This window comes from Lontra canadensis, unplaced genomic scaffold, assembly GCF_010015895.1.
Source record: "Lontra canadensis isolate GAN:19392208 unplaced genomic scaffold, GSC_riverotter_1.0 scaffold125, whole genome shotgun sequence".
In the NCBI taxonomy this organism is placed as follows: domain Eukaryota; kingdom Metazoa; phylum Chordata; class Mammalia; order Carnivora; family Mustelidae; genus Lontra; species Lontra canadensis.
The window spans coordinates 4,297,744-4,310,029 of record NW_022631119.1 but is presented as its reverse complement, the minus strand read 5'-3'; the positions used below and the strand labels follow the sequence as shown (position 1 = coordinate 4,310,029).

General features: G+C 55.3%; 1 protein-coding gene across 1 annotated transcript; it reads right to left on the bottom strand.

The window, feature by feature from the left end:
• Positions 1 to 1,101: 1,101 nt before the first annotated feature.
• On the bottom strand, positions 1,102 to 10,635 carry KCNK6 (potassium two pore domain channel subfamily K member 6). Its single transcript, XM_032842034.1, has 3 exons — positions 10,259 to 10,635; positions 3,184 to 3,579; positions 1,102 to 3,048 (listed from the first exon to the last, which is right to left on the bottom strand). The coding sequence occupies exons 1-3, from the start codon at positions 10,578 to 10,580 to the stop codon at positions 2,825 to 2,827; spliced, it is 942 nt and encodes a 313-aa protein (XP_032697925.1). The 5' UTR covers positions 10,581 to 10,635; the 3' UTR covers positions 1,102 to 2,824.
• Positions 10,636 to 12,286: the final 1,651 nt, after the last annotated feature.

The following is a 12,286-nucleotide window of genomic DNA, read 5'->3' as shown; positions in this document are numbered from 1 at the left end:
GCCTCCTGCCTTTCTAACAGAAGTCCAATCACCAGCTTCCAGACCAAAATCTCAGGCTCAGCCTCAATTCCAGGTGGCAGGGGGAATCCTGAGGAATCCAAGTTAATTGTGGTGGCTCCATCACAATGGCCAAGGATTAGTTCAGGATGGGCATGTAAGCCAATTTGGGCCAATGAGAGGAGGCAGTCTCTGCAGGGAGGCTTTAGGGGAAAGGTTTCCTTGCTTCCAAAGAGACAATATGGCAAGAGATGCCCCTCTCTTCCTGCACTAAAAATGATCACGTCTGGTTGTGATATCTGGACCTGTGGCAGTCACTCTAGGGCCATGAGGAGAGCCCATGTGGAGCCAAGCCTTCAGCTGAAGGTGGCAGAAAAAAGAGATTGGTAACCTCAGGCCACAGATCCTCCTGGAGCTATGGATTGTATGGTTGCCCAGAGCTCTCCCCAACTCTGGTGATGGGCAATATACAATCATCTCATTATTTTAGCCAGTGCCAGTCAGGATCTTGTTACTTGGAGACCAAATCTTTCCTTAGTTTTTTATAATGTTTCAAGTTTTTATTTAAATTTTTATTTAAATTCTAGTCAGTTAACATCTAGTGTAATATTAGTTTTAGGAGTAGAGTTTAGTGATTCATCATTTCCATATAACGCCCAGCACTCATCACAAGTGTTTCCTTACTGATATAGATACAGAAATACCCTAAAGCTGACTTCTCAAGGCTGGTGTTCTCTCTTCCCCCAACCCAGGGCTGCCACACCTGCCCTCTCGGCTTCACTTCCCCCATCTGTCTCCGGCCTCAACCACACCCTGAGACCTTCTGATGCCTTCCTCTGGATGCCCCTCTAGCCCTTCACACCCACCATGTTCCAAACAAGCCTCAGTGTCTCCCTTCAAATGTGTTTTTTCCTCCCAGGTCCCTATCTCAGGGGCAGCCAACCATCCTTGTGCCTTTCTCCAGCCTTGTCTTGCCCAAGACTGTAAGGCCTACATAGGGCCTGCCCACTTGGCCTCCTGCGCATGACCCCTCCACGGCCCCTTTTCCCTTCCCTCGGCCCTGCCCACGCCATCGTACCCCTGCTCTGTTCCAACAGGGCCAACCTCCCCTGTGCACCCAGCTCAGTCTCCCCCTCTGGTCCACCTCCACACAGCAGCTAAAGCCCAAACCCGACCACAGCCCTCTCCTGCTCAAAAACCTTCCATGGCTCTCTAGTGCCTTCAAGAAAGAGGCCAGGTTCCCAAACTGGTCATTTAAGGACACTTAAGATCCACCCATGTCCACCGCTCCTCCCTCCTCCCCCCCCCCGCCATATTCCGGTGACAGTAAACCACTTGCCTGAAGCTGACATTGACAGGCTTTCCTACCTCCAAACACACACAGTTCCCGCTGCCTGGAGTGCCTCCCATGCCCTTTCTTCCTGAATGTTATCAAGGTCCGGCTCAAATGCCCCATCCCTTCCGTAACTTCCACCGGGTTTGGCAGAGGAATGGTTCAGTAGATGGGCCCATGGCAGCAAGTGCTCTGACGTACCAGCTGCGTACCAGTACACAGAAAACCTGTCACCTCCTAGTTCTGTGTCTGAGATCTTGTGCCTCAGTTTCCTCATCTGCCGAAAAAGGTGAGGATGTTACCTTCCTCGTATGGAAAGTACCCGGAGCAGGGCCTGGCCAAAGAAAGCACAGAATACCGGGGCCGGCTCTGTGACATCATCTTGGAAGTAATTACTGTTCTTGTGGCCATTTTACAGATGACATAACTCAGAATCACAGAGGTGAAGTGACTGCCCGAGGACAGAGGCAGGACGCAGCCGAGCTGGGATCTGAGCCCAAGCAGACTGGCTCCAGAGGCCAGTGTACCTTATACAGTTAGCCTCGGGAGGGTGGGGACAGCTGGAGCAGGGGTCTCAGCTCAGAGCAGGGCTGTCTGCGCCGTCCGGATCCAGGCTGGGTCCTGTCTCAGCTTCCAGCCGGTTGGGTGGCCAAGGAGGGTTCTGTCCCACAGGCCTATGCCCGGGCTCCTCCACACAGATCTTGCTCCCTAGCGTCACTTGAGAAAAACAAGTCGGGTCCACCACCTTCCCCTGAGTCCTTATCCCTTCTTCCAGAAGCCCTCCCCGACCTTGCAGGCTGGACTGGGCCCAGTCTCTGTGCTTCCTCCCCCTCAACCCCGCCCCCTCCACCTATGCTTTCTGGAACACACTGCTGACCTCTCTGCCTCCTCCTTGAAGTCCTGCCTATACTGGGTGGCTGCTATGTGGGGACAGATCTGTCTTCCTCACTGGACTGGGAACCCTGGAGAGCCGGGCCCAGGGCCACCTTAATGCTCCTGGGTCCCTCACGCTGCCCAGCCTAGAGCCTGCCCAGAGGGAGTTCTAGATGAATGAATATATTCTTTCCATTTGACAGATGAGGAGATCAAAGCCCAGACAGGGGCAGCCACTTGCCCAAAGTATAGTGACCCATCGGGTGCCAGACATGAGGTCTGAGCCTAGAAACTGCTAGAATGGGCCAGTGAAGAGTGGCTGAGGGAGAGGCAGATGGAGTCAGTGATAGAATGAGACACAGAGAGAGTGAGAAGGAAAGCCAGAGAGCCCAGAGTTAGGGGAGTAAGAGAAGGGGCAGGGAGGGGGATCCTAAAACAGGGCCATGGCGGCGCCCGTGGAGCCTGGGACAGGTACAACAAAGGACGGACAGCTGGTGGCAATGCCTCATGAACCCTGCGAACACAGGCCTGTGCTCAAGGATGGTCCAATAGAGCCGCTCCAGTCACGGGGGCCCCTCAGCCACGGGCCGGGTCCCACCAGCCTCAGGGCACCCGCCCCGGCTACCTGGGGATGGAGGCGTAGTCAGGGTGGGTGTCGGCAGCGAGCTGCTGGTGCGGTTCTGGCTGGGGGTCTACAATGCCCACATGATCATCCTCAGACTCGCCGAAGCTGGCAGGACACGGACTGGGCAGCAGGATGAGATCCGTGAGGCCATGAAGGTCCGACACGTGACGGAAACTCTGCAGCAGAAGCATCATGACGACCAGGCCCAGGAAGAGGTAGACTGCGGAGAGGGTGGAGGGGTAATGGGCAGGCTCAGACCCGCAGGGCAGGGCCCCCCCTACCCTGGAGACCCTCCAGGGCAAGCCTGTGTCCCCCACCCCAGCCCCACCCAGCCCCGGCCAGTCGATACGCTCACCTGTGACCAGCACCTTGTAGAGGGCCCGGTAGGGCTGGCTGGGGGCCTCTCCGGGCACATAGTCACCCAGGCCAATGGTGGACAGGGAGATGAAGCAGAAGTAGAAGGCATCCAGGAAGCTCCAGGCCTCCTCCAGGTGGGCAAAGACGGCGGCCGGCACCAGGAAGCAGACGGTCACGGCTACACCCAGCAGCGCCACCAGGTGCCAGCGGGCTGCCCGCCGGAGGCCCCAGCCCCAGCGCGTGGTCAGCCAGGAGAGGGGTGCGTGGGTCAGCAGCAGCGACAGGCGCTGGGCTGAGGACGTCAGCAGCAGCATGGTGGCCGGCACGCCCAGGAGCGCGAAAGCAATGGAAAAGGCCTTGCCCGCATCGGTCAGCGGCGTTGTGTACCCGTAGCCTGGGGGAGCAAGGGGAAATCCTGCCATCGGCCTGGTGCATCTATGGGGGGGGGGTCTGTGGCCACCCTAAATGACACTTCATTTCACTCCAAAACCTGCCCCTCCCACAGCCTCTCATCTCCAGCGATGGCACCGCCATCCCTCCACTGCTCAGGCCGCGAGCCTTGTCATCCTTGACTCTCACACCCACTTTCAACCTGCCAGGGAATCCTGCTGTCTTGAACTCCATGCAATCCTAAACCCGGTCACTTCACCCCACCCCAGCCCCACGGCCCAACCCTGGGCCTATCTAAGGCAGCAGCCTCCTCCCTCCCTGGTCTCCCTTCTCCCTCACTCCTGCCCTTGCCCTGAGTCTGTCTGCCGTCAAACCCCCCATTTCCACCCCCCACCTCATACATAGGGTCCAGAGGGACCCTATGAACACCTGAGTAAGGTCATGATCCTCCCACACTTAGAGCCCGTCTGTGGCTCCATTCCATTCAAGTGAAGGACAAAGTCCTCATCACGACCCACAAGGCCCCCATGGCACACTCCCACCTCAGGGCCTTTGCACAGTGCACAACCATTCTTCTTCCCCATGGAAAGCTTTCCCCTCAGGGCTGGTACCCTCCATTCCTCCTTTTAGGTCTTTGCCCAAATGTCAGTTTTTCAGTAGGGACTTTCCTTACTCCGTTATTAAATTGTTACACCCTCTGACCAAAGTCTTTTTTTTTTTTTTTTTTTTTGGTTTGTTTTCATAGTGCTTCAACCTTCTGGTAAACCATGTGGTTTACTTATTTGGTTGGCATCCCTCTCATGACTAGAGTGCAGCTGCAGGACAGGAGAGGCTCCTGCCTGTTTGGTTCACTCACTGCCAAAGCCCCGGCATCTGACCCAGAGCAGGCCCTCGATCTATAGTCAGAATAATGAATGAAGGGTGTAGGCTCTACGCTTAGCTCAGAACCTCCATGTCCCTTTCTCTAAAATGGGTGTGATGAGCCTCACTGGGTTCCCGGAGGGCTGTAGGAACGCAGGGAAGGTTGGTGTGGTTGTGGGCGCTGCAAACAGAAAGAGGGTAAAAGGGAGTTCGGGTATGGGGGACACTGGCCTACTTCGGCCATGTGTAATTTAAAATCTCTCTTTTTTTTTTTTCCACAAATAAATAAAATCAAAGGGTCAGAGATACGACTGGGGGTGGTAAGGGCCCTGGTTTATGTTGACAGTAAAATGTTATGACAAGGGACTCCTGAGTGGCTCAGTCAGTTAAGCGGCTGCCTTCAGCTCAGGTCATGATCCCAGGGTCCTGGGATCAAGCCCCACATCAGGCTCCTTGGTGAGGAGAGAGCTTGCTTCTCCCTCTGCCTGCGGCTCCCTCTGCTTGTGTATGTGCTCTCTCTCTCTTTCTCAATCTCTCTCTCTGATAAATAGATAAAACAACATCTTTAAAAAAAAATCTGATGCCAAAATGACCATGGGTTCACCCTGTGATCAATAAGAAAATGCGGAACCCGCACACACAAGCGGGCATTCACCTGTCCTTTCTCAAAAGAACCGGAAGCCAGGCCTAAAGAGAGACCACAACAGCCAAAACACGAGGGCACCAAGGGTCCACCAACAGATGACTGGTAAACAAAAGGTGGGATATACATATAATGGGGTATTATTTAGCCGGAAAAAGCAAATTCTGAGGCATGCTACAGCAGGATGAACCCTGAGGGCATTATGCGCAGTGAACCGAGCTAGTCACAAAAAGACAAACACTATGTTTGCACTGATCTGAGGTACTTTAAGTAGTTCATAGAAATAGAAACGGAAAGTAGAAAGTAGAATGGTGGTTATCAGGGGCTGCGGAACGCGGAGAATGGGGAGATACTGTTTGATGGGTATAGTTTCAGGTGTCTTTCTTTCTCTCTTTTTCATTTACTTTTTTTTTAGATTTCATTTATTTATTTGACAGAGAGAGATCACAAGTAGGCAGAGAGGCAGGCAGAGAGAGAGGGGGAAGCAGGCTCCCCGCCGAGCAGAGAGCCAGATGCGGGGCTTGATCCCAGGACCCCGAGATCATGACCTGAGCGTAAGGCAGAGGCTTTAACCCACTGAGCCACCCAGGCACCCCTCTTTCTCTCCTTTTTAAAGAGAGAGAGTATGCACGTGACCTGGGCCAGGAGGGGCAGAGGGAGAGAGAGAATCCCAAGCAGACTCTACACTCAGGGCAGAGCCGGACATAGGGCTCGATCTCATGACCCTGACATCAGACCTGAGCCAAATCCAGAATCTGATGCTTAATCGACGGAACCACCCAGATGCCCGTGTTCTCTTTATTTAGGAAGGTCTGTGCCCAATGTGGAGCCTGAACTCTCAAGCCCGAGAGAAAGAGTAGCATGCTTCACCGAATAAGCTGGCCAGGCCCCCCTGTAGTTTCAGTTGTGGAAGATGAAAAGAGTTCTGGAGATGGACGGAGGTGATGGTTGTGTAACAGTCTGGATGTGCTTACTACTGCTGAACTGTACGCACAAAAATGGTTAAGATGGTAAATTTTAGGTGTTTGCTGGACAAAAATGTCTAGAAGTCGCTTGCTTCTCTCAGGTATAACTCACTGATCAGAAATTATTCCGGAAGTCATGCCTAGCTTCAAGGGAGGAGGGGATGTCTTTATTCTGGGTGTCCAGCAAAACTCAGATGACTCATTTTACCCCAGTTTTTAAAAGCTGTGTTAAAATACACAGACCACCCCCCCAGCTGAGCAGGGAGTCAGAAGCTGGCTTGACACTGGGCTCAATCCTAGGACCTTGAGATCATGATCTGAGCTAAAGGCAGAAGCCCAGCTGACTGAGCCACCCAGGCGCCCTCCAAAACTCCAGTCCAGTGTCAAGTCCACTTCTGGCTCCCTGCTCAGCGGGGTTCTGCTTCTCTCTCTCCCTCTGACCTTCCTCCTCCACTTGTTTTTTCTTTTTCAAATAAATGCAATCTTTAAAAAAAAAAAAAAAAAAAAGAGGAGGATGTCTATCCCCTTTCTTTCCTTCCTCCTCCTGCTGGCTGGAACACAAACATGAAGGCTGGACTTGAGCAGCCATATTGGACCATGAGGTGACCTTGTGAATGGAAATTGCAGAGAGGACCACAAGGGTTTCTGACCATGCAGTACCATTCTGGTCTTGAACTGATAACCTTGAATGTGAGCACGAAATAACTTTCATCTATATAAGCAACTGTTCTGTGAGATTTATCAGTTATGGCTCCAACCCTCATTAAGCACAAGGATTTGGATGGAGAAACTCCAGCAGCCCAGCTGAAATGACAGGTTTGCAAATGACACAACCTTATAAACAGAAAAACCATAGAGTTCACATAGAACAGAAGCTGTGAGCCTTCACCGACCTCCTCTAATAGCTGAGTGCCAATCAGGGCTTTGCCACATATTCCCTGCCTGACCTTGGTCACATGCCTTCTCCTCTCTGAGCCCCAGTTGGCCCCCAGTACCGCCAAATGGGCTCATGAACAGCCCCCATCTTCAAGGACAAGTGCAGTAACCCTCCCTGGTTGGGACAGGGCGCAGCACTGAGCAAGGGCATGGGAAGAGTTAGCGTGACTGTAATGCTCACTTCCCCTCTCCTGGTTCCCAGTTCCGGGGGGCTGATGCCTCCACCAAGGCCTCAACTACAGACACTGGCCCGGCTGCGGCTGCCTCGGCGGAGTCCAGGCCCAGGTCTTCCTCAGAAGACACGGGCCTATGACACAACCAGGACGCTCTCTGAATCATGTCTGGTTTTCTGCTTCTCTCGATACATTCAGGGCTCCGGGTTCACCGACAATGATGACAACGCAGGCTCAGTAAACCTGTTATTACCAGCACTTCCCGCGGACGAGGACTCTCTCCTTGACCAAACGGTCAGTCAGGTTCCTCTGTGCTCTCGTCTTGACTCAGGCTGAGTTTTAGCTGCAATCCTAAGCCACTTTGGGAAGAATCCCTCCTCCCCTCCGCGTCACCACTCAGTCATTTTTCCAACCACTGAACCCCTGAGGCCGCCCTCAGCTCTAAATCTCCAGCTGCCTTCACTATGTTTGGAGCTGAGGTCAGTCTCTCTCCCCTATGGCAAAAACCTACCATTTTTAACAAATGTGAAAATAACCTTTCCTTCCACACTACACACGCGTATCACCCTTCTCCGTGCAAGCCGAGGAAGCCCTATGTGGTGTGTTGGTTAAAAGCACGGGACTCTGAGCCCTCATGGCGTCAGTTCAACTCTCCACATTGTACATCCCTACCCTGTGCGGTCTTGGGCAAACTGTCCAATCTCTCTGGGCTTCAGTGTATTTCCATGAGAAAACAGCGCCACGAATGGTACCTGCCTCTCAAGGCCATGTGCTAACTTAGGCCGTCCGCGCTAAGTCCTCTATAGGTCCTCATGCGGGGACTGTTACGATCTCCATTTTAGAGATGAGCGACAACCCCCGAGGCCCAGAAGAGCATCAGCTGCACAGAAAGGCAAACCCAGGCTGTGCCTGCCTTGAGTTTGGCTTCTGCACCTGTCCTGGTGGGGATGACTTCTCAGAAGCCAGGATCTGGGAGGAGGCATAGGGAGACGCTGAAGGGACCCCGTGGAGCCTAGGAGCAGGTCGGGCAGGCCCGGCCAGCTGGGTAGAACAGAGTCTGGGAGAAGCACCCAGCCCTGCTGCCTGTGGTCTTGGTTTGCTGGTCCACACCACAGAGCTCAAAGCAGGTAACCACCTGCTACTTCTGGGAGGAGGCCAAGTTAAGAGTCTGGGCCTGTCCCAGCTTCCTCCTCCAGTCCAAATCCCCAGTAGAGGTGAAGGGGAAGTTTGGGGGCTGGGGAAGGGCAGTGGGCGGAGCAGCAGAACCTGATGACAAAGGAATTTCCCAGGTCTGGGCTCTGAAGCAGGAAAGGACTTTTAGAATAGGGCTGGGGGGGAGGTCAGTTCCACTTGGTGGAAAGGGGTGTTCAGAGAAAGGGGAGTCAGTAACCTGAAATCAGAGGCCAGCGTCCTGGTTCAGAATGGGTCCTGGCTCAGGGCTGGGATCCTGAGTCCCAAGGAAGGAGGGGACAGGCACTGCTGGTGGGATCTTGCCAATTATGAAATAGGACTGGGAGGGGAATCCTCAGGCAAGGGTGCTTCTGAGCCTATGGAAGCTTGAGGGGATGTGATGGGAGCAGACAATGCTACAGGGATGATGGGAGGGGGCGGGTGTCCCAGGTCCTGGCTGAGAGTGTGAAGGGTGGAAAGAGGTCACGGGTGGATACTGAGAAGGGTTCCAGGGTGCTGAGGGCCTGGAGTGTCCTTGACAGAGGGGAGAGTTTCCAGTCCAAAGCCAAGGGGAGCAGTGTTGGGGTGGAGATGGAGGTCCCACTTGTGGGTCTGGAGAAGACTAGAGGGGGGTCAGGTCCCCAGCAGATTCCCTTTCTTAGGAAGTCCAGGGTGGGCAGGGGGTCCCGGGACAGGGGTAGTGGGTGCAGAGAACAGGGTCTCTCAGCTGGCATCCCGGGGGGTGGGGGGTGTGAAGCGGGATTCTGCTCTCGATGACAGTGTGTGTGGGAGGCGCCAGGGTCCCTCCTGATAGAAAGTCCAGGTGGTTCCAGGGCTCTTACTGAAGTGTTCCAGGGTCCAGAGAGTGGCGAGAGTCTCATCTAGGGGTTCTTGGGTTCAAAGAGGCTCCCATGGAGATGTCCCTAGTTTGGAAAGTGCTAGAAGTTTTGCTGGAGCTGGTTCTGGGACTGCAGAGGTGGAAGTCCTGGCTGAGAGGCTTCTGGTGGGAAAGTCAGAGGTCCTTTCTGGAGGGCGCTCTAGCTGCCTCCACGGCGGGTCCCTCTCACACATCCACCCTTGGGAGCTGCTGACCTGGAAGCCCCAGGTTCAGAGGGAATGGGATTGTCCTGTTGGGAGGAAACCCCTGCCTTGAAGGCTCCCAATACAGGGGAGATGTCAAGACGGAGGGGTCCTGTATCTACAGTCAGGGCTACCTGCTGGGTAATATGAGGCTGAGGGGTGGTCCTTGGTCTGGAGGAGGGCAGGGTGCCCTTGCTGGGGAGTGGTCTAGGTCCAGGGGGGTGGAAGTCACCCATCAGGGCCCAGGTCCTTGTTGAGGGTTCTGCACTGGCAGTGCGGTCTTTAGCAACGGTGCCCTGAGAGGATGTAGACATTCACGGTCCTCAGTGGGGCACCAGGACCAGGAAGAGGCTGCGGGTAGGACTTCCCAAGGAGCATCCCCGAGGGACATATCTGGAGACTCAGGAGACATTGTGGACAGAATGGCAGTCTGAGCCCAGAGACAAGAACAGAGGTCCCTGCGTGTCTGAGGTCCGGGTCCAGAGGGGGTGAGGGTCCCCCGAAGCAGGGTCCTAGGCTTTTGCTGGAGGTCTCTTAATGTAATCCTAGGCCCAGAGGAGACTGGACGGGCATGGGTCCAGGGGGTTCAGGCAGAGGAATGGGGTCCCAAATGCTCCCTGGAAGGTACTCTGAGGGCAGCCCTAGTCCAAAAAGGAACCGTGTTAGGGGATTCCTGCTGGGAGGAAGAGATTCGATGGTTCACCAAAGGGGGGGTTCTCGCCGGTGTACGTGCTAGATCCTCGTTGGGGATTTTCCTGGGGGATCCTAGTCCCAGAGCGGACTGGGAGCGATCTGCCCGGATAAGAGTACTTCGCGATGACGCCCGGGTCCCCAGGTGGGGAGGCGCTCACGTACCCACGGTGGTGACCAGCGTGCTGGCAAAGAAGAGCGCCGAGGCAAAGTCCCAGGCGGGGTCCGAGGCGTTGGCGGGCCCCGAAGCGTTGACGAGCGCGGCGCGCCCCAGACGTCCGGCTGCCAGCACCCGCTCCACGAAGGCGTCCAGGGCCGGGGCGGCCACGCACGGGCTGCGCCGCAGCAGCTCCTCGCGCAGCGTCTCCAGCTCGGCCCTGAGGCGAGCTTCGTGAGGCCGCTCCAGCCGTGCCACCAGCAGCGCGCCCAGCACCAGGTAGACCGCGTACGCGGCCAGGGAGCCCGCCAGGAGTGCGCCCCGCCGCATGGCGCCTGCCGCGACCTACTCTCCACCGCCCCCGCCGCCCCGCTGACGTGGCCCCCGCCTCCCAGCCGCCCCGAGCCCAGCTTCAGTTCCGGCAGGGCTCGAGGCGCGGCTGCCGGCGCCCCGAAGAGGAAGAGGGAAAAGGGGAGGGGTGTGGGGGGGGAGGAAGGCCCCGCCTCCGGTAAACTGAGGCACGCCCCAGCGCCAGGTGTTGAGTGCCGGGAGGGCGGAGCCCCGCGCTCCTGGACTCAGGACACCAACAGGATGGACAGGGTGGAGGGGTTCCTCCGTTCCTTCCTTCTCGTCCTCCCAGTAGTCTGGGCTCCCTAAGTTAGAGAAAATCTCCACTCTTTTCCTCTGGCAGACCGGGAAGTCGCTCCCCAACTCCCCGGGGCCATCACGAAGATTGTGCACTGCATCGGGGCGCGTGGCTGGAGACAAGGGGACAGACTGAAATTCGGTCCTTGCTCCATTCGCCCAGTCCTGCGTTCTGGATTGGGGCTGCACCCGCCCGGAGGGGACACTGTATAATTCACAAGGAGGGGGGCGCCTGGGGAACTCAGGGGGCTGGGCGCGCAGGACTCTTGGTTTGCGCTCAGGTAGTGATCTCATGGGTTGTGGGATCCTGCTGGGGTTGGACCCGGCTCAGCCCGGAATCTTCTTGAAGAGTCTCTCCCTCTGTACTTCCCCCTGCTCACAGGCGCGCAATCCCTCTCTCTTTCTAAAATAAATAAATCTTAAAAAATTTTTTCAGAGGGGGCGCCTGGGTGACTCAGTGGGTTAAAGCCTCTGCCTTCCGCTCAGGTCATGGTCTCAGGGTCCTGGGATGGAGCCCTGCATCCAGCTCTCTGCTCAGCAGGGAGCCTGCTTCCCCCTCTCTCTCTGCCTGCCTCTCTGCCTACTTGTGATCTCTGTCTGTCAAATAAATAAACAAAATCTTAAAAAAAAATTCAGAGAGGGGCGTCTGGGTAGCTCAGTGGGTTAAAGCCTCTGCCTTTGGCTCAGGTCATGATTCCAGGGTTCTGGGATCGAGCCCCGCATCTAGCTCTCCGCTCAGCGGGGAGCCTGCTTCCTTCTCTCTCTCTGCCTGCCTCTCTGCCTACTTGAGATCTCTGTCTGTCAAATAAATAAATAAAATCTTAAAAAAAAATTCAGAGACTCTTAACTGTACAGAACAAGTTGAAGGTTGCTGGAGGGGAAATAAGTGAAGGGATAGGGAACTGGGTGATGGGCCTAAAGGAGGGCGCCTGATGGAATGAGCACTGGGCATCACTAATTCTATCCCGAAATTAACTATATGTTAACTAACTTGAATTTAAATAAAAATAATAATGATAATAATTCACAACAAGGGACACCACAAGGCAGGTGTCCCCTATCCCTCATGGACAGAGTGGGTATCCTTAGCTCAAATCTCTGTTCAGCACCTACTTCATGTCTGGCCCTTTGGTGGGGATACAGCAGTGATCCAGACAGCTCTAGACCTAGCCCACCTTGGCAGGGGGTGGGGTGGGGTCCCAGCACTTCAAGTTCTAGACCTTGACCGCAGCGGGCGGGGAGGGGGGGGTGCTCCCAGAGTGGCAGCCAAGAAGGTTAGGGGTGTGATAAGGGAAGCACAGAGTGACTGGAGTTGGGATGGGGGATACGAAAAGACGGGATGGATCCCCCAGGAACCCAGAGGAGATAACTGATCCAGCTTAGATGGGGTG